Below are 25,598 nucleotides of genomic sequence, written 5' to 3'. Positions count from 1 at the left end.
TCTTGAGACATAGTTGGCCATAACTTGGTCGGTTTCTTTACAATGCTCTTCTTGCTTGAATTGTTCTGATTCAGCTCAATCACTGCATCAGTTCATCCTATCCAAGATTCCCTGCAATCATTTCTTTCATTAAATTACATTCACATACCACAATATATTCAGCTATCAATGATACCCCCTGTCAGTTCTAGTACTTTGCTTGTTTTCTTTTTGTACGTATTCCCCCTTTCAGAGTCAGGAAGTATGTTTTGCTACCTTCACTGGAATTATCCTCCGTCTTAGGTTCCCCCTCCCATCCTCACTTGTTTCTCTGTTGAGTTTGGTGTATTTCTATACAAAACTATGTTCAATTATTTGCTTCAGATAAAAGGAAGGTTCACCTAATGCCTTCTCCTTCCACCACTACTTCTATGTTTATATACTCATCTAGCCTTAGATACCAGCTGTTTGGGCAAATCACTTAAATTCTACCTCAGTTCCCTCAACTGTAAAGTGGGGATAATTATGACACCTATATCACTGGGTTATTGGGAAGTTCAAATAACTTTATAAGATCCATAAGCACCCAAGTATGCTTAATAAATGTATATGTTCTCCCATCCCTTTCACGCCCTGCATATATATATATATATATATGTACATGTATATGTATGTATTAGAATTGACTGTATATGTATAGATATATATAGATATAGATATCTCAAGTTCTATCCTCTTCTTCCCCCTTTCTATATAAGTGGATTGCTCCTTTTACCCTAGGTTTCCTTCCTCAGAAGGGAATCAATCCACCTCTAGGTCCTCTTGATTCCAGGTCTGCTCTCCTATGCTTTATATACATTTATGATCAATAGAAATTATAATTGCGTATACTAATTTACTTCTAGATAGTAACATTGGAAAGGTTATCTCAAGGCCTTTTCTAGACATTCTGAAATGTGCATGGTATATGAGACATTTGGCAGGAGGATTTGCCAATCAGTCCCTGTTAATAAGATGCTTTAAAGAAAAGCTAAGTGTTTTAACTAAATTAAATACATAGGGGAACCTAGGTGGTGCTGTAGATAGAGCACTGGCCCTGAAGTCAGGAGGACCTGAGTTCAAATCTGGCCTCAGACCAAACATTTGACACTTACTAGCTGTGTGACCCTGGGCAAGTCACTTAACCCCAATTGCCTTAAAAAACAAAACAAAACAAAAGAAATTAAATACATAGTAAATTCCCAATTTCAGAATTTCTGTAGCCCACATACAGTTTTAAGGTTTTTTTCCATGATGTTTTACATGAGAAAAGAGAAGATACTGGAATGAGATTTGTGATTGATGTCTTCTATTCTTACTTTTGTTATTTTTAGATCTTCAACTCTGCACAAATCCAGCAGTCTGGGCAATTTGAAGAAAGAAGTGTCTGAAACGGTTGGTTCCTGAATAGTTTCTCTTATTTCCTAAAAAGAGTAATATTTTTCCCATTTTACTAGTGAAAGTTACAAGGGGTATCTTTAGTGTTGCCACTTCTCTATCTTGTATCTGAGTTGATGAAAGGGTTAGCAAATATGAATATGGAAAGTCACTCATTTATTTGGAGGGAGGGAAGTTGAAAGCAATGCTTTCAGCAGGCTTTCTTATGCATTGAAGGAAACGTTATTATAACATGTTTTTCAGGCACTTCATTAGAAACACTGCTGGGGATTTTGTTGATTTGTAGCCCAGAGGTATAGAAGATAAGTTCTATCAGTGGGATTTTATACAATGAATGCTGAGAATTGCATGCTTTTTCTAATACTATTTGTTTTCTTCATCATACAGGAAAAGGAACCTCTTCAGAAGCCTCCAGAGGTGATTTTTTATGGCCTGGCTTAGTATAATGGATAAGTAAAAAGATTAATTCAATAAGCTTGAAAGGGTCAGGAGGCAAACACTTTTGTTAGAAGGTAAAATTGGGGACAGAAGGAATGATTTTGTACTTGGACAGTTTTAAATATTATGGAAACCAAACAGTGCTCATGCCTTCATATTTAGATTGAGCATAACTGGGCTTCCTTGTAGAGATTTCACAAACCCCACACTTCCCCTCATCTCCACTGGCTTTTATATGACCATCTTCAGTAGAGATTCCCAAAGTCCATGTGTCCTTTGCATGTTAAATTTAGCTATCATGAATTACTTAATTTCTAGTTTGTCCCTGATGTTAATCCTTGGTCCAGTAGTATTTATAATTGTTTTATAAAAAAACTTTATATGGTTATTAGGTAAGGCCTAGCAATCTTCCTAGAGAGCTCTATTTCCAGGTTTGAAGGAATGGGAGATTGTGCGACAATTCATTTTTAGCACTGAAGGGAGGGGGTAGTGGAAAGGGTTAGAAGCAGCTGGATGGGGGAAACTTAGGAGTAGGAATAGCGGCATCTGTCTGCAGAATAGGAGCAGAAGTATTGAGGGGAAGATGAATGAATAATGAATGAATGATTAAAACATTTATCAAATGCTTACTGTGTGCAAAGCACTGTGTTAAATGCAGAGGATACAAATAAAAAGATAGTCCTTGCTCTGAAAGAAATTACAGACAACACATACCAAAGCTTTCATCTATATTATTAGGTAGAAAATGCCTGTGGTCCTTGGGGTCTCTTTCTGTTGTTGAACCATTTGACAGTGCCAAGGACTTTGGTAGCAAGAACTTTCTTTTCTAGCTATGGCTGGAGCAGTTGGAGTTGCCAGCTGGTATCTCAAGTTGCTTTCCATGGTGATGGCTGAGGGTCCCAAATGGGAAACATAGCTATTCCCAAAGTTCATGGTCATGGGCTGACTCCATTGGGATCTGAGGGAACTGGTGGTCAACATGGTGATGGTTTAACTTGCCTGATACATGCTGCCTCATATCTCATGGTGCTTTGCCAGGTAGGCTGGCTTGCCTGCCCTCTGTCTCAGTGGGCATGAAATCTACTGATCAGGTGGCATGGAAGATGAAAGGGAAATCCCAGTGGCTATGTCAGCCAGAGGTGAATGATTTTGATGTTGATGTTGAAGCATGATTTACTGAATTGGAGTACATTCAAACATTGAATTCGGTACTAGTGTCCTCATGTGGTAGAGTAAAATACTATCATGGAAAGAAAACTAACCTACCTGTATTCTGGGATCCAGTGAAAATAACATTTTCTTCATTGGCTTTCAAAATCAGCTTTTTAACATCTTAGCAGTACATTTGACATTCTGTATTAGTGAGTTTGATTTTATTTTCTTACTTCTTTAGACAGTACCTCCTGGGCAAATCAGCAAATTTGGAAGCCTCCCTCCCAAAGTCCAAGGACCTGGCCCTTCAGCAGGTGACAATGCCTTTGGCACTCGAAAAGCCCGATCCTCCTTTGGACGAGGCTTTTTTAAGATTAAAAACAACAAGAGGACAGCAAGTGCACCAAACCTGGGTATGTAGGGGCAAAATACACATCTGTTTCTAAGCCTTCTTTGCATCCATGGATGTTTGGGTCACGCAAACCTCATGGTGTATACAGAGATGTGAGATTCTGTTGATGTCTGTTGCTTCTAAATCACAGTTCTTTCCAGATGAATCAGTCCTCTGCCCAGATACTCTTCCCTTAAAACAAAGATGAAAGAAAATGGTTCAGCATTGCCAACAAATAAATACACTCACCATGACTGAGGGCATATCCCACACACACAATCTGCCGCCTCTTTAATGAAAGGGGAGATATTTTCCCACTTTTCTCCAGGGCCAAGCTTGGTCATTATAATTAAACAATATCAAGTTTATTTTCCCACATTCACATTGTTGTAGTAATTGTGTATATCGTTTCCCTAATTCTGCTTACTTGACTCTTAGCATGTTTTTCCATGTGCCTCTGAATTTCTCATATTCATCATTTCTTATGGTGGAATAATATTCTATGACATTCATTTATCACAGTTTGTTTCACCATTCCCTAATTAATGGACATCCATTTTGTTTCTAATTCTTTGCTACTGCAAAAAGTAGTTACTATGAGTATTTTAGTATATAGGGGATCTCTCGATAGATATGATACATACATACATATAAGAAGCATAATAAGGGGGGCAGCTAGGTCTCAAACATTTAGTAACTGTGTAATCATGGACAAGTCACTTAACCTTGTCAGTTTCCTCATCTATAAAATGAGGTGGAGAAGGAAATGGCAAACCAGTCCAGTATTTTTACCAAGACAACCCCAAATGGGGATATGAAGAGTCAGATACTACTGAACAGCAGTATGAAATATACATAAAGGTGTACACACACACACACACACACACACACACACACACACACACACACACACACGCATATGTATGTATCTATGATATCATACATATATGTATACACATACATATGTATTGTATATGTATGTGTGATATCACACACATGCGCACACGTGCGTGAGTGCATGTATCTTGCCCTCCTCAGGGTATATGTCTAACCCTGCAATTGTAAAGATTTTTTTTTTACAAATAGTGGAAAAATAGCACAGAAATATAAATGAATAGGTCAAACAAATGAGATACTAGTTTGTCAATCTATGCTGAAAGACAAAGTATTGCTCTTTGAAAATGATTATAGAGAGATGCTGTGACAATTCAACAGCGTGTAAGCCTTTTAACCTACTTCTTTCTTTGTGATTTAAATTATTGAGATCAAATAGAAGAAGAATATATCTAAAGGCTTTTTCTGTTTTCATCATAAACCATTTCACATCCATTTTGGTGGTAAATAAAGTAACCCTATGTTGTTCATCTTAACACAGTTTTCCATATAACATCAGTGCTATGTGGAGGGTGGGGAGAGAGCAAGCGGGCATGCATTTATTGTACTTTCCTTCCCATGGTATGAATTTTGCCAGTAGGAGTTTTGATTTGTATTTTATTTTGTTATTCCTTGTGCTCTCTGCCATTGGGCTGCGTGTGATTTTATGCATTGTTGGGATATCTGAAGATCGTAGCCGAAGTGCAAGTGCACCTACGTTAGGTATAGTACTTCTGCATGCCAGCCTGTGCCAGTGCCGTGCCTTTGAATGTAGCTAACCTCTGATTTTGGCCAGTGCAATTGCTAGAAAGTAGGCTGGCAGTAATCAGAAAATAAGATTCTTTGCGCTGAGATTTTTATTTCTACCCACCTCTTACTAAAAGGAATTTTCTATTTAACCCTTGCCCACAGCTTCAAGCCTGCTCTTCTGTTCCGTTATAACCTATACTAATGAAAGCTCTTGTGAGTGTACCTGTGATGACTTAGAAGCCCACTCTTCTTCTCAGAAGGTAGTAATGTAGGATGGTAATGTGCAATTAGGTAGTCTTTACCCGCTTTATCTTCATGTTTTCTCCATCTTGGGTGCTTAGTAGCTTAGATATCACTATGCATTCATTACTGTCACCAAAAATATCCTTCCTTAATGAGAAGAGAAATTATTAACTATTAAACATTATGCCTCTCTGGCTCTGTGATCTTTTCTATGTGTTTGACTTTCTAAAGGAATATTGTCAGCTGAAGAGAGAAGTCTTTGGAAAATCTCACAGCTGATAACTTTTAGGTTTATCTCTGATCTTTTAGAGGATGACTTATTATAGAACTTTTGAGGGATTTATGAAGAAAGCTTGTGAGATGAGTAATCAACTTACTTCAGTGGATCTGAAAAGATCTTAGAAGACAAATATTTTATCACAAAAAGAAATAGAATTGGGGAGAGAATAGCAGAAGCTATCTTGACTCTCAAGTAGCAAGTCACTAGAAAAAATAAAAATAAAAAATAAAAATGAGATTGGACTACTATAATTGAGGAGGACAAAGATAATCCATTCTGGGGTACCCCTTAACCTACTTCAGCTGCAGAGGAAGAACTAAAAGCTTTCCTTGTTTTTTCCCAGGATGCCCCCATTTTCATGTGTAAACATTCCCATCTCTGTTTATAGATCAGGGCAGAAGTAGGACATATATACTCAAGAGAAGCCAAATGACCTGTCTCATGCTGTATTTTTTGATAGCCAGACTGAGCATTGCTGTGTGTGTTGGGGCCAGGAGTCAGAGGGAAGAGAGGAAAGCGCCAACCTGACCCTCTTTTGCCATTTGTTTTCAGATGTTTTTGCCTCTTTCTTAGAACACATTCTCGTTTTGCTGAGAGGCACATGCTGCTTATCTATAATAACCTTGCCATCACAGCTTTGCTTCAATAGAAAATGAACCTCTGCAATTTCCCTGATCTTGTTCAAACAGCTGTTGATGTGTTTTCTGGATAATATTTCTTTTCCTTTGTAAAATTTAAAGCATTACATTGAAGTAGCCATGCTCCTTATGCTCACGTAGCTGAAACTTTGTTCTACTGGGAGGCCTAAGGCCATTGGGAATGCAGACATCAGAAGCAGCAGGATGGGCTGCTTTCCACCAGGCACATGTGGATGTTCACCCTTCAAGTTGGCCCTTTATCAAAGGAGAAATTTTGCTTTCATAAGTCAATTTCAAAACAACTCAAGAAATGATTATTTGTACAATTTTAAAGCCTATAGAAATATCAGGAATTACATTTCATAGCAATGGTTCATAAGTTAGAGACATGTAATTTGTTGACTCAGAGTTCCCAGTGAAAAATCACAAATAAAACTGCACTCCCTCCAAAAAACTGCAACGATCAGATAATAGAATTGAGCTTTTCCTGAAGTGTTAGATTGGGATAAAATGAAAAATGACTTTTTACATAATTTTTAAAAATATTTTTCAGGGATCATTCAATATGCATTTATTGAGTGGCTGTTAATATGTGAGTCACAGTGGTAGGTACAAGAAGAGTGATAGAAAGATGAAAAAAGACGTAATAGGAAGTATGCACTCTGAAGGTGCTTGGTCTAGTAGAGGAGAATAAGATAGTTAAATAAATGATTTAGCAGCTAGATGGTACAATGGGTAGATTGCCAGGCCTGGAGTCAGAAAGGCCTGAGTTCAAATGCGGCTTCAGACACTTAACTGGATGTTTGAACCTTGGACTAGTCATTTAACCTCTGTTTTCTCATGTTCCTCAGCTGTAAAATGGGGGATAGCAATAGCACCTACCTCCCAAGGTGGTTGTGAGAAACAAATGAGATAATAATTGTAAAGTGCTTAATATAGTGCCTGGTACAAAGTCAGTACTGTGTAAATGTTGTTGTAGTGGTGATGATGATGATTATGATGTTATAAGACAGTTTATGGTACATACTTTAAGTACAAAGTGCTGCAGAAATTGAGGAACTGATTACACCTAATTGAAAGGATCAACTTTTGGAAGAGGTAGAATTTGAGCTTAGGTCTTAATATGTGGTGGCGGATAGGATTCCAGGCAATATGCATGGTGTCAACAAAATTGTGGATGTGAAAAAGTTTAAGATGTGTTCAGGGAATGGTGTTTAGTTTTATTTGGCTAGTGTATATATGTTAGAAGATTAACCTGACAATGTAGGTTGTGATCATGAATGCCCAGTTAAGGAACTCGTACTTGACTTGGTACATAATAGAGAAAAACAGGTCTTTGAGTAGAGGAGTAATGGAATTAGAGCCAGTGGCCTTGGGAGATCAATTTAGGAAGCTGCTGCAGAAGTCAGGGCAGTAAGTATAAAGGCCATACCGCAGGATAGTAATAGTGGTAGTGTTCTGAAAGGGACAAATTTGACACATTTCAGACTAACATTGAGAGGATTTGGTGACTGATAAAGGCAGCAGAGTCATGGGAGAGAAGAATAGAAGGTGGCACTAAGGTTTTGTATAATGCTGATGTTATTAACAGAGATGGAAGTCAGAGCTTGTTTTGAGGGGAGAATGAATGAGGATTTGGGGCATTTGTTTTTGAAGAGTCATTGAAGGTTATTGAAGTGTAAACAACTAGGAGGAAATTGAAAATGGTGTGGGAGCTTAGAGGAATAGTCTGAGATAGAAGTAGAGAGTTTGGACTTATCACAGTTGACAGTTTAGGCTATAGAAAAAGATGACATCACTAAAGGAGAGAATAGAGAGAGAAAAGAAAAGGCAAAAAGAAGCTCAGAACTGAACTTTGGGGAATGTCCACAATGAGGAAGTGACAAAGGAGAAAAAGACAGGGTGGTCCAAGAGGAAAGGATGATGAGGATAATGCAATGGTCAGGAAAATTTCCCCATGAATAATTTTTGGCAGTAATTAAATGCTGCAGAAGGGCTAGAGACCAAGAAAAGACCATTAGATTTGGAAACTAAAGGACATCATTGATGATCTTCAAGAGAACAGCTTACAGACTCAGACCAAACACTTGACACTTGCTAGCTGTGTGACCCTAGGCAAGTCACTTAACCCCAATTGCCTTAAAAAAAAAAAGAAAAACAAAAAAAAGAGAACAGCTTACAGATAGGTTGAAGACATGCCACCAACTCTGCTTGTCCCTGAAAAAAAAAAGGCATGACACCTCTGCAACCCTTTTCATCTAGGTTTTCTAAGTTATTTTCATTTTTAAGCTAATTTACTATGAAGATATCTAGTTGACTGTAGATAAGAACTCAGTCTTGGTTCATCTTTTGGTAGCTACAGTGTGGGATTCCAGCAGGAGAGATTGTTGTATGTTCCTGAAACTAAATAAACTAACATTGATTGAATTTCTTCCACAGTTCTAAATTCAGTGAGTTTTTTTGTTTTGCTCTTGGAACAGCTGAAACAGAAAAGGAAACTGCTGAGGACCCAGCTGTGGCTGGCTTACCATCCCTCGGAAAGGATGCAGAGTGCACCAGTCCCTTCCAGATATCTCCACCTTCTCCAGACTCCAAAAAGAAATCCAGGAGTATCATGAAGCTATTTGGAAAGTAAGTGAAAGAGGGAAATTTAGGACTCCTCATGAACAGCTCCAGGACTCAGATTTTTCTATTTCTCCTGAATAGCCAAGAAAATATCTTACATATAGTGGAGACTCAACAAATATTTGCTAATTTGACTCAGAAAACCTATAAATGGACAATTTAGCTGAGGTTGGACAGGGTAAGGTACCATGTTAGATCACTTTGAGACATATGGAGAAGAATATAGTGAACTAAACCTATCTACTCTTGTGTGCAGCTAAATTTCTGAAATAGATAAAAGGGAGAAGAAGCCATGAGGTACAGATTAATTAAAATGTCCCTCTTGAGATGTGTAAGCTGCAAGGTCTTCAGACATTTTACATCGTTGTATCGTTGTGTCAATTATTCAGACTTAGGAGGAGCCAATCTACCACTTTCAATCCAGATGATATGTCTGAGCCCGAGTTTAAAAGAGGAGGAACAAGAGCAACTGCGGGGCCCCGTCTCGGTTGGTCTAGAGACCTAGGACAGTCGAACAGGTAAGAAAAACAAAACGAACTGGTAGAAATAGGGCTTTCCAGTCCTATTTATGAGCAGGTAGGTGGTGCAGTGGATTGAGTGCTGAGTCAGGAAGACCCAAGTTCAAATCTGGTCTCAGACACTTATTAGCTGTATGACCCTGAACAAGTCACTTAACCTTTGCCTCAGTTTCCTCATCTGTAAAATGAGGATAATGATAGCACCTACTCACAGGGTGGTTCTGAGGATCAAATAAAATAATAATTGTAAAGTGCTTAGCACAGTGCCTCATCTGTTATAAATGTTATATAAATGTTAGTGATGATAATGATGATATTGTTAGTGAATAGAATGTTGTCTGCAATAGCTTTAAAGACACTGTTCACTGAAGTGGGTGGTGAAATAGCCATTTTTATATGCATCATCTTTCACCTTTTTCTCTTTGGAGCACGGCGATAAGATGCTGTGAAGAAGGTCAAGATAGGGACTAGTCCAGGGACTCAAGCTGCCATAATCGGTGCCCCAAGTATTGGAATGTCTCATGTATGGTACAGTACATTAGCTACCAAAGCCTGTGAAAGCAGGACGATCAAAAACTTTTTAAGATTCCTTAAATTTCTCAGTAAGTAATTCTGTGTCTTTTGACTCTTGTAAGGCTGGGTAGTTTCTTATATTTGCATCATGGTTCAGGACTCCTTCTTGGGCTATTTAAATGGTTTGTTGCAAAAAGAAGGGTGGAATTGGCAAATGCCTCGTCTAAGACATGAAAACAAAAATTTTTAACAGTGGCAATGGACTAGAAACTCCCGTATTCTTTGTCTCCTGTACTCTTTGCCATGTTTTGTGTCTTTTTTCCCCCCGTACTTAACAGGATCTTTTTGTATTATAAAGGTCCTCTGGAATTTATGGAGTGCAAGGGTACAATAGAAAGAAGGTCATCTCTAAATTTCTTATTAAATAGGAATTCTATTTGTAAATTTAAATATGTTAAGCAAGAATTAAAACATTCTCCTTTACTGTTCCTTTAATTGAATATTACTCTCTTCTAATTTCTTTCTTATTGAAATTTCTGGAGAGAAAACACGACTCTGCTAAAGTTATCACAGTTGGATTCAGGTGTAGTTTAGTCTTCTGAGGGATCCCTCTTGCTAAAACTCAAACAAGAAATGGGAAGGATTAAGAAAGTACCAGCCATTTACTTTGTTGCTTCTTTTAAACAACGTGTTTGGCTAAACTGGCTGAAACTTCCATTTTAGCCTATACTGTTTCAGATTTAAGTGAAAAGTGTGGCCCTAGAAGGCAACTTCTAATTCTACTGGTCCTCTTCCTTCCCAAATAGGGAATCACATTGTATTCTTTACTTGGCTACATTAGAGGAAAGATCAAAGGGATGCCAGATCATCAGCAAAGATACTGTTCAGTGCAAAGGCTTTTAAATTTGTAATATTTTCATTTTCCTACTAGTGACTTGGATATGCCGTTTGCCAAATGGACAAAAGAGCAGGTTTGCAATTGGCTCCTGGACCAAGGATTAGGTTCATACATGAATTCAGGCAAACACTGGATTGCATCTGGGCAAACTCTTTTGCAGGCCTCTCAGCAAGATCTAGAAAAGGTGAAGGTTTTTTGTTTTATTTTGCTTACCTAAATTATTCTTCAATGAAAAAATATATATTTATGGTTTCACAGTCTAGAACAGAGATAAGAAAAGGGGAAACATAAAGTTTCTGAGTAAGTTTATGTCTCTCACTTCATATCCATCTCCTGTCAGAAGATTTAGTCTCTTTGTGAGTAAGGACTAAGTCTTTATGAAGCCATAGGGACTATCTAGACCAGTGTGAGCATTGAATGTTAAATAATGGCATGAACATAACAATCCAGTGTCATGATTGTAGCCCCTTCCTCACCCCACCCCCAGTCATCCTGCCTCTCCTATAGTCATTTCTAAACTCCACCTCATAAGAAAGGTCCATGCTTCAGATTCAGGCTCCATTACACTAGTCCTTGTACTATGGGGGTGAGCCTACATTGTTGAAAGCCCTGCCAGTAAAGAGCAAACTTTGGCAGGTCCTACCAAGCTGGAAAAGATTTTCTACATGCTCAGAAACAGTGCCTATGATTGTTCTGTGTCTGTGATTATTATATGAAGAGTATCCTACCTAGCAATTTTCATAAAAGCCTATGACCAGAAAGGCGGCCACTAGTTGCTGAATTTTTTGGTCAGCATAACTCACAAAAACATTTAGTAAGTCACGGGGAAGTTGTAATCTCCATAGATGGAGGGAGTTTCCTTACCAATGAAATCACAGATTGGAAGAGTTAATATGTTTTTAGTAAAATAATGAGGAAAATTGCCATTACAGATGCTCTGTAACGTGTAGGTCTCTGTGAAGGAGACCTATAATACAAGTGAATGTGTAAAGTACTCTAATCCTGGTGGGTGTGGTTTTACAAAATATCTTTCCAAGGGCTGAGCTACATGTTCTAATCAGCCAGCAAGATCAAATTACTTTTCTGATTCTCTATAAGGCCTGGGATTTTGGAAAACTTCGCTTTGGGGAAAATGAATTTTCATTCTTTGTTGAAATCATCCAATTCTCACTGCTAGAACTGAGAAATAAATTGGTCTGTGTATTCCTCTAGGAACTAGGAATTAAACATTCACTTCATCGAAAGAAGCTACAGCTAGCTCTACAAGCCCTGGGATCTGAAGAGGAAACTAATCATGGAAAGCTGGATTTCAACTGGGTTACCAGTAAGATTTTATCATTCTCATAAAAACCCCTGCTAATTTTTGTTTCTTGAATTGAAGGAAAGTGGACCTTGTTATACAGATCGTTAATAAATATCACATGGTTTTGTGAGGAAGAACTAATAGTCTTGGTTTGTTTGTTTTAGGGTGGTTGGATGACATTGGTCTTCCCCAGTATAAGACTCAGTTTGATGAAGGAAGGGTAGATGGTCGAATGCTACATTATATGACTGTTGTAAGTAATTTCCCACCAGCAAAGCTGTCAAAGCCCATTTTGTTACCCTCGTGATGCCATTCGTGATAGGACACTGTTATTTCTAGGCTTCAGCATTCCTGATATTCTCAAAAAAATCATCTTACGTTTTTCATTCATATTTTGTGACCTGCCCTTGTTCCCATTTTCCATACGTCTTTTAGACATCTGAATTGGTTGGTGAGTTTTCTTCACTCCCATGTGAGTCTTTTTAGATAACTTCCACTTTTCCTTCTCTCTTAGAATTGTTTGTATTTATGCCTTCAGAATTTTGTTCTTGACAGTGGCACACCTCTCTTGCTACCTGTAGAATTCTCCTTGTGAAATTTTAGGTTGAAGAATTTAATTTACTCACTGGAAATTTTTAATGTTTAATGTTACTTTATTGATCTCTTTTTCCAGTATGATGCTGTTGAATAATATGTGCCATTTCCTTCTTATAATCTAGTCAAGAGCCACATCTCATCAAGTCTCAGTGATATCTAAGGATAACAGATGTACCATCTTGTCTTACATCCTTCTGACAGCATTTAGTAAAATAAAAATAAGAGTATAAGTTATAATGTCTTGCCATGGATAACAAAGTCCTTGTCTAGTAACATGCTAAAATGTGTTTTTATATCCTTATATCAAGATACTATCTTCCAAGAAAATTTATCTAGTTAAATCTAGAATTTCCTTCACTGGCAACTGCAGGAATTGAAAATAGTTATCAATGTTCCATGCCTGCTCTCTTTTTTTCTTTTAAAATATAACAACCTTGAAGCAGTTAAAAAGCTTAATTTCCTCTCCTTTTTATCACATCTGTTATCACTAAGGTGTGCCTCATATGACTTTTTTTTTCCTTTTCATATACTGCAGGTGTTTTGGGGTGGGTCTAGTGCTTATCTTAGTACTGCCTTCATAATTACCTTCCCTGAAATAAAGTCTTTTCTGCGGCATCTACATTTTACATCTCTACCTAATTATCATCATCAACATCATCATAGCTAGCATTTGCATACAGCTTTAAGATTTGCAAAGTGTTATGATTCAGTGATTAATTGATTGATGAAGAGCAAATATCGAAACTTTGACCAGGTTCTCCCCAAAGCCTTTACCATAGTTAGCACTGTATTTCTAAAATTGTTTCAAAGCCTGGCATGAAAGATTGGGGCCAAGTTCTTACCTTTCTCTTGTGGATTGAATGGGAAGTAGCAAATAGCCAAAAGTTTAGGGAATTTTCTTGGAACAGCTATAGCAAGCAATAGCTATTGGAACCTTCCTTTTCTCCACTACTTAAGAACTCTGATTAGGAGGTCTGATCTTCCCTCGTGTATCCTTTTCTTGGGGAGAGGATAGTGTGGTTGCCTTTAGTGGTAGTTAATAGATGCGTTGTCAAAAGATTGTTGGTACTTAGAGAATTTGGAAGTATGGCAGTGGATACTCCACTAACTTGGAGGACTTCATTTTGTGAGACTAGAAGAAAGTGGAGAATTTTAATTTAAAGTCTGATTTTCCTGATAAAGGAGAGATTCTTATTATAATCCAGCGTATGTACTAAGCATTTCTTCCCTTTTTCCCCTCCAAGGATGATTTGTTGTCTTTGAAGGTTGTTAGTGTGCTACACCATCTTAGTATCAAAAGAGCCATCCAGGTGCTAAGGATAAATAACTTTGAACCCAACTGTCTACGGAGGCGACCATCAGATGAGGTAACATTTGCTATTAAGTCTATTTGTATTCTCCAGGTATCTCAGTGCCTCAAAGTAACTACAAAAACCCAATGTGTCTGCTCTCTCAAAGCTTATAAGGAAAAGAAAATCATCATTTTCTCATTTTCTCAATTCCATATATACTTGATTCAAAGTTAGAGGACCTAGATTAGAATGTCAGCCATGCTACTTATCACACACATGATTTAATTTTTCTTCATCTGCAAAATGAGGAGATTGGGTTAGATGATCTTTGATGTGCCTTCCAGCTGTAAATCTGTGTTCTTACATGACTCTTCTCCATGTTACTTTTTTAAAAAATCTGTTCTTTGGAACATAATCATAGCCTGTCATAGATTTTAGATCTGGAAGAGACCTTGTAGGTTATCTAAACCCACTCTTACTTAATAGATGTTGAAAATGAATCTATCTCCCTCTCTCCCCACCCCCTTACTCTCCATTCCAAACAACAATAACAACTTTCTGCTTTTAGAATGCTGGACTACGGAGTCAGGAGCCTTAGGCAATATCGGGCGATTTCTTTTTCAATAAAGCAATATCTTTAATAGTAATGGTAATATTTTACTATAATCTTATACACAGATATGGGATGTGTATATAATGAGTGAGATAATGTGGAATATGTATGTATGAAAAATATATAAATACAAGTAATTTTTAGTAAAGGGAATTTAAATTATCTGTGTCTTTAAAATACTTTAATCTTTGTTCTAAGTAGCAAGTACATTTGCAACCTAAAAAGGGTGTGTGTCTGGATGTAGGGATTTGATTATATAGGCAAGGCGGGAATTATTGACAAAAAGGGAAGGGTTAATTAAGACTGGAACTCATATGTCAACAACTGAAAACATCAACGGTTGCTTGTTCCCATAGAATAATATCACTCCCTCAGAAGTTTCTCAATGGACCAATCATCGAGTGATGGAATGGCTGCGTTCTGTAGATCTGGCAGAGTATGCGCCAAATTTGAGAGGGAGTGGTGTGCATGGTGGACTCATGGTAAAGCTGTGTTTCAATTTAAAATATATTTGATGTATTTGATGAACATAAGTATTAGACATTTAAGAAGTTACACAGATAGCATGTACTTATTTCCTGTGTTTCGATCAGTACTATGGTATCAGTTTGCTAACATGAATCCTTATAGTATTTTAAATCACTTAGTCCATGCCTCTGCTCTTAGGGAGAAATATAACTACTTATCTCAGACAGGTTCAAATTTTTAGAGATCTTCAGAGAAGAATCATAAGATCTTAAGAGTTGGAAGGGGCCTGAATCTAGTCTTACCCACCCTTTACTGAAGGAATCCCAGCCCTGACAAGTACCATCTGAGTAAAGACCTCCAAGGAGAGGGAATCCACCACCTCTCCTTGCACAAGCTGGCTTTGTCCCCTGCCAGGCCCTGTCCAGATATCAGAGATTGTGCTGACTTTCAGATTCCTCGGTTTCCCCAGGGTGTTCACAGCCCGGGTGTTTCTGCCCTCTACCTTTATCTCCTTGGGGCATTAGGAGGCCAAGGAAGGATGTTTTGGTCCAAGAAGTCACAGGGAAAGTGAGTAGAACAGTACCCTTTCCAGAAATAATGGTAGCCTTGATTTGATTGCTGGTCCTAGATCTTAAAAATTTCCTTATTGTTACAGTTTAGTGGGTAATAATCTTACTCTAGAGTTACTCTTCCTTGTAACTAGTTTATGTAATTGTAAATACTGTTTAAATCCAGTTCCTTGTCCTGTCCTATGTGGATCTGGATGATACCTAGACACCATTCTCCACGTAATAATCTTTGCTGTAATTGAAAGCTTTTCTACTGATTATGTACGTATAGATGTTGCACCTTGAATATTGGTTTTTAGTATCATTGACAAAAATTTGCTTACAGGTTCTGGAGCCTCGTTTTAATGTTGAAACAATGGCTCAGTTGTTAAACATTCCACCAAATAAAACACTGTTAAGACGACATTTGGCCACCCATTTCAACTTATTGATTGGTGTTGAGGCTCAACGTCAGAAGCGTGAGGCAATGGAGTCACCAGATTATGTACTTCTAACAGCTACCGCCAAAGTGAAAGTAAGTTTAGGTTCCCACCACTGAGTGTGTGTAAGCAACCAAGATTCTATGGGACCACATCAGGGCATCCTGTTAATAGGGCTTTACTGCTTTCGTGAGAGAAGAGAATATTAGTTCATAATTGAGTTACCTAAATAATACATGGAGTAGCATTTGACATATGTGAATCACCGATATAAGAGACTGTAGTCGATTAAACCTTTGTTATTTCACCAAAATTACAGTGTACACACATTCAGGCAGCACTTTATAATCACTATATTGTTAAAGAGGATACTGTATAGCCTAGAACAAAGTATTATATGGTTTCCAGTCTCACGTGGCCATATCCAGAAGATAAGGAGGGCGTCTCCTTGTTTAACAGCAGCTGCTAGATGGACTGAATCAGTGAGCAGCTATCTGTAAGGTTTCAAGAGGCACCAGAGTAATGAAGCAATGCATTTATATTGGAAGAAGGTTAAAGACTATATTAGGAATGTCTGCCAACTTAGGTGGATTCTTAAATGATATCTGATTCATGTCCAGTCCAGGCTATTTCTTTCTCTTATTTTCCAAACAAAGTATTTTTAATAAGCTTAAATTAAGATAAAGATCTAATGACAAACCCTTCCTGGTTCCTCATCCTTACCACCCAAATAAAGAAGAGATATATCAGATGCTTACCTTGCCCATGTCCATCTAAGGGTCATTACGAAATTTAAGACAGAGCTCGTTTTTAACAACTTTGGGTGCATGAAGTTAGAGACTTCAGTCATTCCTTCATTGGGCCCAGGTTTAATCATCAATTTTCTTATTTGTAAATGGCTCATAATTAAATAATGAATATATCAGGTCTCATGAGCCCCTAAGTGATTTTACTGAATTACTGGTTTCATATTTTTCTTTTAAAGCCAAAGAAACTCACCTTCAGCAATTTTGGGAATCTAAGAAAAAAGAAACAAGAAGATATGGAGGAATATATATGCCCAATGGAGTTGGGACAGGCATCAAGAAATGCAGCCAAGAAAGGATATAGTCCTGGTTTGGACATTCGTCTATATGATGATGATGATTTGGACAGACTAGAACAGGTAAATGAGATTGTGAATTGCTGTTGAAGATACTAACTGCCATATGAGTTCTAAGATAAGAAGTTATAATCATATTTATGTTTTGATTAGAGCTTTTAATAACATTTCTTTTGTGTCATAATCATAGATCATAATAATACAATTAACAGATATTATTCCCAGGATAAATGTCAAAGTTATTCTCTCTATCTGGCTAAATTGTCTGAGATGGCAGTTACTAGGTGGTACCGTGGATAGAGCATTGGGCTTGGAGTCAGGAAGACCTGAGTTCACATCTCGCCAAAGACACTTATACCTCTGTGTCCTTGGGCAAGTTACTTAACCTGTTTACCTCAGTTCAACTGAAAAATAGGGTGGTTGTGAAGCTCACATTAGATATTTGTAAATCATTTAGTATTTAAAGTGTCTAGAAACATAGTAGGAACTATATAAATGCTATCATCTTCATTATCATATGAATAGAAATTAAGGGAAGCCAGAGATATTCAGGGTACATCCATGACCTTTTCAGAATGAAAGGAAATCATGATAATTCAACCCCCCAAAAAATAATCTTTTGGTGTCTTTGTCAAAGACAAAACAATGGAACAGTGAGTTGAGTGGTACATCATTCTAATCTTCTTGACTTTCCTTATTTCATACATTTTATACTAACCTTTATTATAAATAGCTAATTTATATCATTGTGGATACAGTGTAAGTCCTTTTCCTCTTCCTACTCTACCTGTACATAGCTGGTTAATAGTTGGCCACCTTTCTCCATGTAATGATCTTCACTCACTCAATAAACATTTATTAGGTGTCTGCTCTATGCCAGGCACTGGGCTAAGTGCTGGGCACTTGACTATATTTAAAAGCTCTTCTTAAGACACTAATTATGTGTGTGCATGCTGATGTTTATAGTGATTGCTTGCTGTAGATTAATTCCAGGAAAATATACTTGTGCGTGAAGGTTCGATTTGCCCCATTTGATATTACTACAACGTCTTCTGGACCCAAGTCCAAGTATATGGTCATACCCACAAGAATTCATTAGGTATAATATGTAGTATTACTACTTAGATGATTGGTAATTACTGCATTTGTCTGAAATCCAAAAACCTCTGGATGCTTTGTTTCATGCAGATGGAGGATTCAGAAGGAACAGTAAGGCAAATTGGGGCATTTTCGGAAGGTATCAACAACTTAACAGTAAGTATCTAACATGCTTTTTGGGTATCCTGAACTCAGCCTAAGATTATATAGTTCTTGAGCTTTTAATTCACATTATATATGACTCTCATTCTTTGTTTTCCAGCACATGTTAAAAGAAGATGACATGTTTAAAGACTTTGCCACACGTTCTCCTAGTGCTAGTATTACGGATGAAGACTCCAATGTGTGACAGTGACAGTGATGGCTGGATACCCATTAGGAGTCCTCTTTTCTGTCCTATTTCAGAAACACATTCAGGAGATGTACTGGGCTACAGATTATTCTTTCTATTGTGTTCGCTTCTACTTGTTTAGGAGTGATATTTCTTTCAAGGGGGCAAGGGAGGGGGTGGGGCAGGTGCCTATTCTGAAGTTGCCATGAACAATGAAACACTGTTGAGTGGTAGTATAATGGTTTTTACTCTATTTAATGTACAATTCTGTGACATATTTAAAATACTGCTTTTTAAATGATGTTACCACATTGTTCCTCTTCACATTAATGGAAGACTTTGGAAGAAAATGAGCTATTAAGTAAAGTATTCCATTTCATTTACTGTGGCTTTTTTAAACAGAATTTAAGTGATCACTGATAAATTTCTCAGCATCAATATACATAATTCCTTACTATTAAATGTGTTCACCTGAACGTCACAGTTATATCCTTACATGCCTTTTTACTATTTCTGTCTTATTTTTGTACATTTTTCTAAGCATGTATACACACTTAAATATATTAAATCATAGCAAACAGAACTTTTATTTTACGACATAGGAAGATAATGAAAAGATTGTTGTTGTTTTTTAAACAAGTATTGATTATCATTTGTATATGTACCAGCTGGTTCCTGGAAAGATGAGACTTTTTCAACTCGGGACTTTATCATCTTACCAAATGCTTGACAGTGTTGACCATTGTGACTAAATTAGTGACAAGTTAAGTTAGTAAATCTGAAATCCCCAAGAATTATTTTTCTACCATGTGTTGGAATATTATGCTATTTAAGATTTTGACTTCAAATCCTGGATTCTTTTACTTAAGAAGAAGAACTTGAGGGCTATTTTTTATTCTGCAACTAGAATAGCTTTTTTTTTTATTCCAAAGGATTCATGTAGAAAGAATTTTAAAATTTGGAAAAAAAAAACACTTTATAGTATTAAACTCCTTATTTTCCTTCTAGAAACATCATAACCCTACCAGTAGATTGCCTAGTATATTTTAATTGTAAACCCTTCCTGCCACCAATGAATGGAGCTTTTAAAATAGATAACTTCCCTAAAGTTTTATCCCAAAATAAAGTTCCATCCAATCAGTTTAGTATTCTTATACTGCAAAAGTAGTTTGTGATGCCAATTTTGTGATGTTAAATGGAGCCTAAGCTGTTCTATAGTTCAGTGGTCCTATGTCCTTTGGAAAGAGAAAACTACAAATAAAACTATTACCTACTATTATATTTTTTTGAACCAATAATGTATGTACATAAATTGTCAGGCTAATGAGTACACATTTACTCCTTTATTCAGTAAGACAACTTGGGAAGTAGTCCTGCTCAAGAATTTTAAGGGAGTTCATAAATACTATTAGGATACATAAATTGTAAACTCTATTTAAATATCAGAGACATAAATTTTCCATTTGTCACTAGGAGATTCTTCCTAGGTCTTGTAGTTTTAGATTATTTATTTATAACTACAGTGCGTTGATAAGAATATTATTATGCTACCTTTAACCCTACCACTCATTATCTGATTATGGCATCAGAAACTGTTATTAATTTACTGTGTTCATATTTTAATATAAATACAAATGGCCATGCATTTTGCTTATTGGAAAATTCCTTACCAACTTCTTGTTATGGCCCTAAATAATAATATCTGGAGATAATATAAATGCCAAATTAGCTCATTTAGTACAATCTAGCTAATAATTTTATGACACTGTTTTTAAAAAGAAAATTATAAGAGCGTGCACTACTGGGTATTTCTATGGAAAAACCAATAAAAGAGTCAATTGGAAATTTCCATGTATTCCGATTCCTAGTCTTTTTTAATCTTTTTGACAACCTACAAGGCTTATTTTGTGACATCAGTAGAGACATATAATACATGCCAAAGAATAGAAATGTGAGACTATGACTTGGGATATTTTATTGCTAGTAATAAAAAAAATGTAGGTACCTGGGCTGATGATGGGTGGTCATAGTGCATGGGGGTAGAAATATGAAAAATAAATTCATTGGCATTACCTGCAATTTCTAAAAGTAAAAAGAGATACTATGAAAGGAAGGGTATAAAAGGAATTAAGGTGCTGATTTGAATTCAACTAAAAATTTGAAACTGTTTGGGAAGCAAATATTGAGAGTATAAAGTAGAAAAAAGCAAAGCATGGAATTCTAGGGAAGACTGGATGCTTTGTGTAGATGTTAGTTACTAAGCCTTGTTAAACCAGTTTGAGTCAGTCCAAACAGAAAACACCCAGCTGACAAACCAGGAAGCATAATTTGTTTATCTACTTATGCCAGGCTATATATTTAGTTCTTTAGGGTTGGAAAACAGAGGTGACCATATACAATAACAGTGGCTTTAATGACTATCTACAAAACTTATTTTGTGAAAAAGACTCTATCCTGACGTCATCTCATTCTGGACATTTTGAAGTCATATAGATTTGCCAAGAAGATGGGCCAAAAGTCATCCCGAGAAGTGACTCGGAAGGACAAGCCTGATCTCATTGCTGTGTGTGACATTTTCAGTCGAGCTGTGGTCTATGCTGCTCAGAAACTGAAGGACTATCTTGGATTTGAAGATCCTCAAAGTAAACTGTCCCCAGATTCCAACACACTGAATGAGATCTTTTTAATTAATTTTATCAGTTTCTGCCCATGAAAATGGAATGGACAAGAAGATCACTACTAACAAAATGACCAAGAATCAGGCCATGTTGTTTGGAGCTGATTGGATCTGGACCTTCTGGGGATCTCATAAGGAAATCCTATTTCAGCTGGCTGTACAAACTTTACAGATGTCCACAGCCCTCCATAATGAATCTAATCCCTGTGACCTCCTCAGCAAGGAAGCGGTATTAGATGTGTGTTCTATGGGGGAAAATCAGTTTGAGAAGATGGAAGAATTCTGTAATTTGATAGGTGAGGATTGTCTGGGTTTACTTATCATTTTTGGTGTGCCAGGAAAGCCTAAAGACATCAGAGGAGTTCTCTTGGACAGTATCAAAAATGAGAAAATTCAAAACACCTTGTCAGGAGTGGAGGCTGTAAAACATTTTATCTTAAACACAAAGAACTGTCTATCTACCAAAGAACTGTTAGAAAACTACCTGTGTAATAGTGATAGACTGAATGAATTGGGCAAGGTTTATATTAATTTTCTCTGAATTTTAGATAGCTAAGTAAGCCAATCAAACATAAACCCATATGTCAAAGCAAAGGATTTTATTCTTTCAAGCGCAAGAGTATTATTTGATGTGACAGCATTATTGAATGCATTTAGTGTGTTAAATGGGTTTAGAACAGCATTGTATAAACTGACAGATTCACTTCTCTTGATGGCAAAAATTATGGGTTAGCTGCCCTGCTCCAAATGATTGTATTATTGTGATCACAAAGAAGAAAAAAAAGCCATGAAGAAACCTTCCTGAATAAAACAAACACATAATTCCATGCCATGTAACTTTTGTTCATTTGCTTAGGAAGCCAATAAAACAACCTTGAAAGTTTGTTTTGCAGTGGAGGTGTGTCTGTTATTTGAAATAAGGTGAGAATTAATTGTATCTACCCAAACTGTCAAGTATGTGTGTTTATCAGTAGGGGAATGGGAAGGTAGATTAGGTTTAAGCTTAAGAAAAATATACAAACCAGTTTAAAACTGGGGTTCCCACACAAAACTGGGCAGAGACTTTCTTTCCCTGTATACCACAATCTACCCATTGTCTACAAAATGGACCTGGGGAATAATTGTCTGAAGCCTGTGTCTATTACGCAAACTGAATCATTTCATTTAATGATGATTACCATAATACTCATAAAATCACAGATCTAGAGCTAAAAGAGACCTTAGAGGTCACCTAGACCAACCTCATTTTACAAATGAAGAAAATGACATCCAGGGAGGTTGGTTCCCAAGATCACAGAGGTAGTTAATAGGAGATGGGACTTGGACTCAGATCCTGTGACCTCAAGTTCTGGGCTCTTTCTAGTGAACTATGGTGTGCAAAACATGTGAATTTTTAAAATCTCTCTCATATAGATGGCAAGCTCTCTGCTTTAAAGATGAATAAGCCAGGACAACTTTTTTTTTTAAGCCAATTGGGGTTAAGTGACTTGCCCAGGGTCACACAGCTAGTAAATGTCAAGTGTTTGGTCTGAGGCCAGATTTGAACTCAGGTCCTCCTGACTTCAGGGTTGGTGCTCTGTCCACTACACCACCTAGCTGCCCCTAGCCAGGACAACTTTAAACTTGATTGAGAATTAAATGGGAACTCCAAGACCCAAAGTTTTTATAGAACTTTTGAGTATTGTTTCACTTCTGAATACTAGATCATAGCTCCCTTATTTAGTCTGTGGTGATTTAAACAAATAGCCTAACAAGACCTTAGAACTTTTTGTCTCACTTAAAAAAAAATCTTGAATTATATTCTGAATATTACTGTTTACTATTTTATTATCTTTACATATTATATAATGTGCATTATATAATGTTATTCTTCATACTCTAAATAGGGGGAAGTGTTTTTTATAAATACATTCAATGAAACAATAATAACTTGAACTTATCCTTTCTTGAATAATGTCCCCATCTACAAGACCACAATTTAGGTGGATAAGTAACTTTAAGTAATTATTAGATGTGGTAAATAACTTAATTTTCCTGCAAAGCTGCATGTATTTATTTATTTTGACAGTGGCTTAACTCTAGTGACAAATTATATCCCCAAGTCCTATAACTGAGCCATCTTGAATCTTGAAAGTAAAAGACATTATCACTTTGAAGTGAATCAATTAAACATTCAATCAGTGAAGGGCCTGCTGTGTGACAGATGCTATGCTGGACATTAGAGACACAAATACAAAAATGAAACATTCCTGGCACTTAATAAGTTTACATTTTACTGTGGGGAAAGAACATGGTACAGTGGAATATATAATGGATTTGGAGTTGAATACCTGGAATCAAATTGCAGCTTTGCTACTGTGTGTGTGTACTTATGTAAAACATTTATCCTCTCCAGGCCTCAGTTTCCCCATTTGTAAAATAGAATTGGAATGGATGACTTCTCAAGTCCCCACTAGCACCAGATCTATGATCTTGTATTCGTAGATAGTAAATACGGAAGAGAATCCATACGAAATTAATACAAACAGAGGCAGAGGGAGCTCCTCTAATAACCTGCAATCAGGAAAGCTGCCTTGAAGGTAGTATCACTTGAGTTGAGCCTTGAAGGGATCTAAGGGTTCCAAGAGGTGTGAGTACAGATTCTGCAAAGGCACACAGAGAGAAGATGGAATATTGTGTATGGGTAACAGCAAGGAGAACTATTTGACTAGAACATAGAACGGGAAAGGGGGTAGGGACTAATGGGTAATCAGTCAGCATGTGCAGAGTTTTAAATGCCAAACAGAAAAGGTCATCTTTTATCCTAGAGGCAACAGGGAACCACTGGGATAACACGACCAAACCTAGAAGTGAAAGCAGAGTTTCTATTGATGAATGAGAGGTTCAATTACTGTGGGCAGTATAGTAATCCTTCATGTTTGGAAGCATCTGGGGCCGTGAGTGGGGGCTGGAGGGGGAATGTCTTAAAGGGGCAGGAAATAAGTGAATTGATCTAGGCTAGGGTAAAAATTAATGAGACTTTCTTTCGTCTGTGATCTTAGCACTAACGAAATTTCAAGTACTGAGTAAAGTATTCATTATGGAATGTCCTCATCTCTGGAAAGTCAAAGGTCAAGAGGCCGTTCATCATAGTTCACTTCTCAGTACTGGGTTTCCCATCAATCCAGGAGACATTTCCAAAGCTAGTATCTTGACCCAGCTGTGGAATTACGACAAAGGAAACTATATAAAGGTTAATACATCAAGCATTTCTGAGAAGTGAGTGACTATTGTATGTTAGCATTATAGAAAAAGAAAAGGAAGGGAAAGTGTAATGATGATATGAAGGATTTCAGTTCTTACTAACCCCTAAGAGCCCCAATAAACAGGTCAAAGTTCATAAAAAGTTGGTTTGACACAAAAATGCTATCTCATGACTAAAATTAATCATAAATTTAATTTAATCATGACTTAAAAGTCACAATGCCTGCTTTTTTTTGTAGTGCTTTTTCTAAATAGTGAAAAGCGTTTACAAAGCACTTTTGTAAGTATCAATTTTATTTGATCCTCATAAATCTGCCTAAGCAAGGCCATCACTGTTATTAACCGACTATAACCTATATATTTGAAAAAAGAAACGTGTGTCCAAGGTCACACATCTAGAAAGTAGCTTCAATTTCTGACTTAAATGCCTACTAATTATACTCTATTACTTATTGTGCTATGATTGGTCAACCAAATCAAAATGACCACATTTTGGAGTTGAAATAAGCCTTAGGGACCAGTCCAATCCACAGGTTCACAGAATTACATAAAATGTCTTACAGTGTTGGTACAGGGCAAGGAATGTCCAGGGTCTGAATCCCAACTCTGACCAAATACTGGCTGTATTCTCTGGGGCAAATGACAATCTCCTTAAGCCTCAGTTTCCTCATCTATAAAATGAATACCTATAGTACTTGCCTCATGGAGCCATTATAAGAATCAAATGAGATAATGTGTGTATATTGATTTGTAAAATTTAAAGCCTTATGTAAAAGTTAGTTTTGGTTATTTTTACTCAGTTATTGAGATAAAAATTATATGAGGGACCATTGATTAGGCACTGCTGTCAGTCACAGTGACACAGAGATAGTTATAGTTTTATTTCTCTCAGAGCTCAGGCTCAACTGATTATACAAAAGTCAGTGATCTCAGAGCATCAGTTTCAGCAACATTATATAAAATGTGAATACATAAGCAGGATGGATACAACAGAATTTTACAGAAAGGAAGGGGAGATAAAGGTATATATGTGTGGACACAGATTAACAGAAGGGAAAGATAAGGTTGTCTGCATCTGGAAAGTCAGAGAACCAGCAGTCAAAAGTGAAACTGGTTTGTTTCCCAGCCTTAATTTTTTTCAGACAATAGCA

At 36.9% G+C, this 25,598-nt stretch overlaps 2 protein-coding genes across 10 annotated transcripts in view; both read left to right on the top strand.

Annotated features, from left to right (window-relative positions):
* The window catches only part of PPFIBP1 (PPFIB scaffold protein 1), a 205,792-nt gene extending 185,410 nt beyond the window's left edge, over window positions 1-20,382 (top strand). For 7 of the 9 annotated variants that reach the window (XM_020977165.2, XM_020977163.2, XM_020977160.2 and 4 more), the window contains 15 exons: window positions 1,353-1,413; window positions 1,804-1,833; window positions 3,248-3,419; window positions 4,961-4,993; window positions 8,662-8,812; window positions 9,196-9,324; window positions 10,769-10,919; window positions 11,948-12,059; window positions 12,203-12,291; window positions 13,880-14,002; window positions 14,897-15,022; window positions 15,903-16,091; window positions 16,982-17,161; window positions 18,287-18,352; window positions 18,459-20,382. In XM_020977165.2, coding sequence (XP_020832824.1) covers window positions 1,353-1,413; window positions 1,804-1,833; window positions 3,248-3,419; window positions 4,961-4,993; window positions 8,662-8,812; window positions 9,196-9,324; window positions 10,769-10,919; window positions 11,948-12,059; window positions 12,203-12,291; window positions 13,880-14,002; window positions 14,897-15,022; window positions 15,903-16,091; window positions 16,982-17,161; window positions 18,287-18,352; window positions 18,459-18,545 — 1,699 coding nt within the window. In that variant the 3' untranslated portion in view covers window positions 18,546-20,382. The remainder of the gene's footprint in view (window positions 1-1,352; window positions 1,414-1,803; window positions 1,834-3,247; window positions 3,420-4,960; window positions 4,994-8,661; window positions 8,813-9,195; window positions 9,325-10,768; window positions 10,920-11,947; window positions 12,060-12,202; window positions 12,292-13,879; window positions 14,003-14,896; window positions 15,023-15,902; window positions 16,092-16,981; window positions 17,162-18,286; window positions 18,353-18,458) is intronic. The other 2 variants (XM_020977167.2, XM_020977164.2) reach the window with 1 other exon arrangement.
* Window positions 20,383-20,471: 89 nt separating this feature from the next.
* REP15 (RAB15 effector protein) lies at window positions 20,472-22,088 on the top strand. The gene is given in 2 exon segments (XM_020977168.2): window positions 20,472-21,234; window positions 21,236-22,088. Coding segments are annotated over 2 exon segments (711 nt in total). The 5' UTR covers window positions 20,472-21,033; the 3' UTR covers window positions 21,746-22,088.
* Window positions 22,089-25,598: the final 3,510 nt, after the last annotated feature.

This window comes from Phascolarctos cinereus, unplaced genomic scaffold (assembly GCF_003287225.1).
Source record: "Phascolarctos cinereus isolate Bilbo 61053 unplaced genomic scaffold, phaCin_HiC Scaffold_1;HRSCAF=81, whole genome shotgun sequence".
In the NCBI taxonomy this organism is placed as follows: Eukaryota; Metazoa; Chordata; class Mammalia; order Diprotodontia; family Phascolarctidae; genus Phascolarctos; species Phascolarctos cinereus.
The sequence above is the reverse complement of the archived record's forward strand: the minus strand, read 5'-3'. Positions and strand labels throughout refer to the sequence as shown.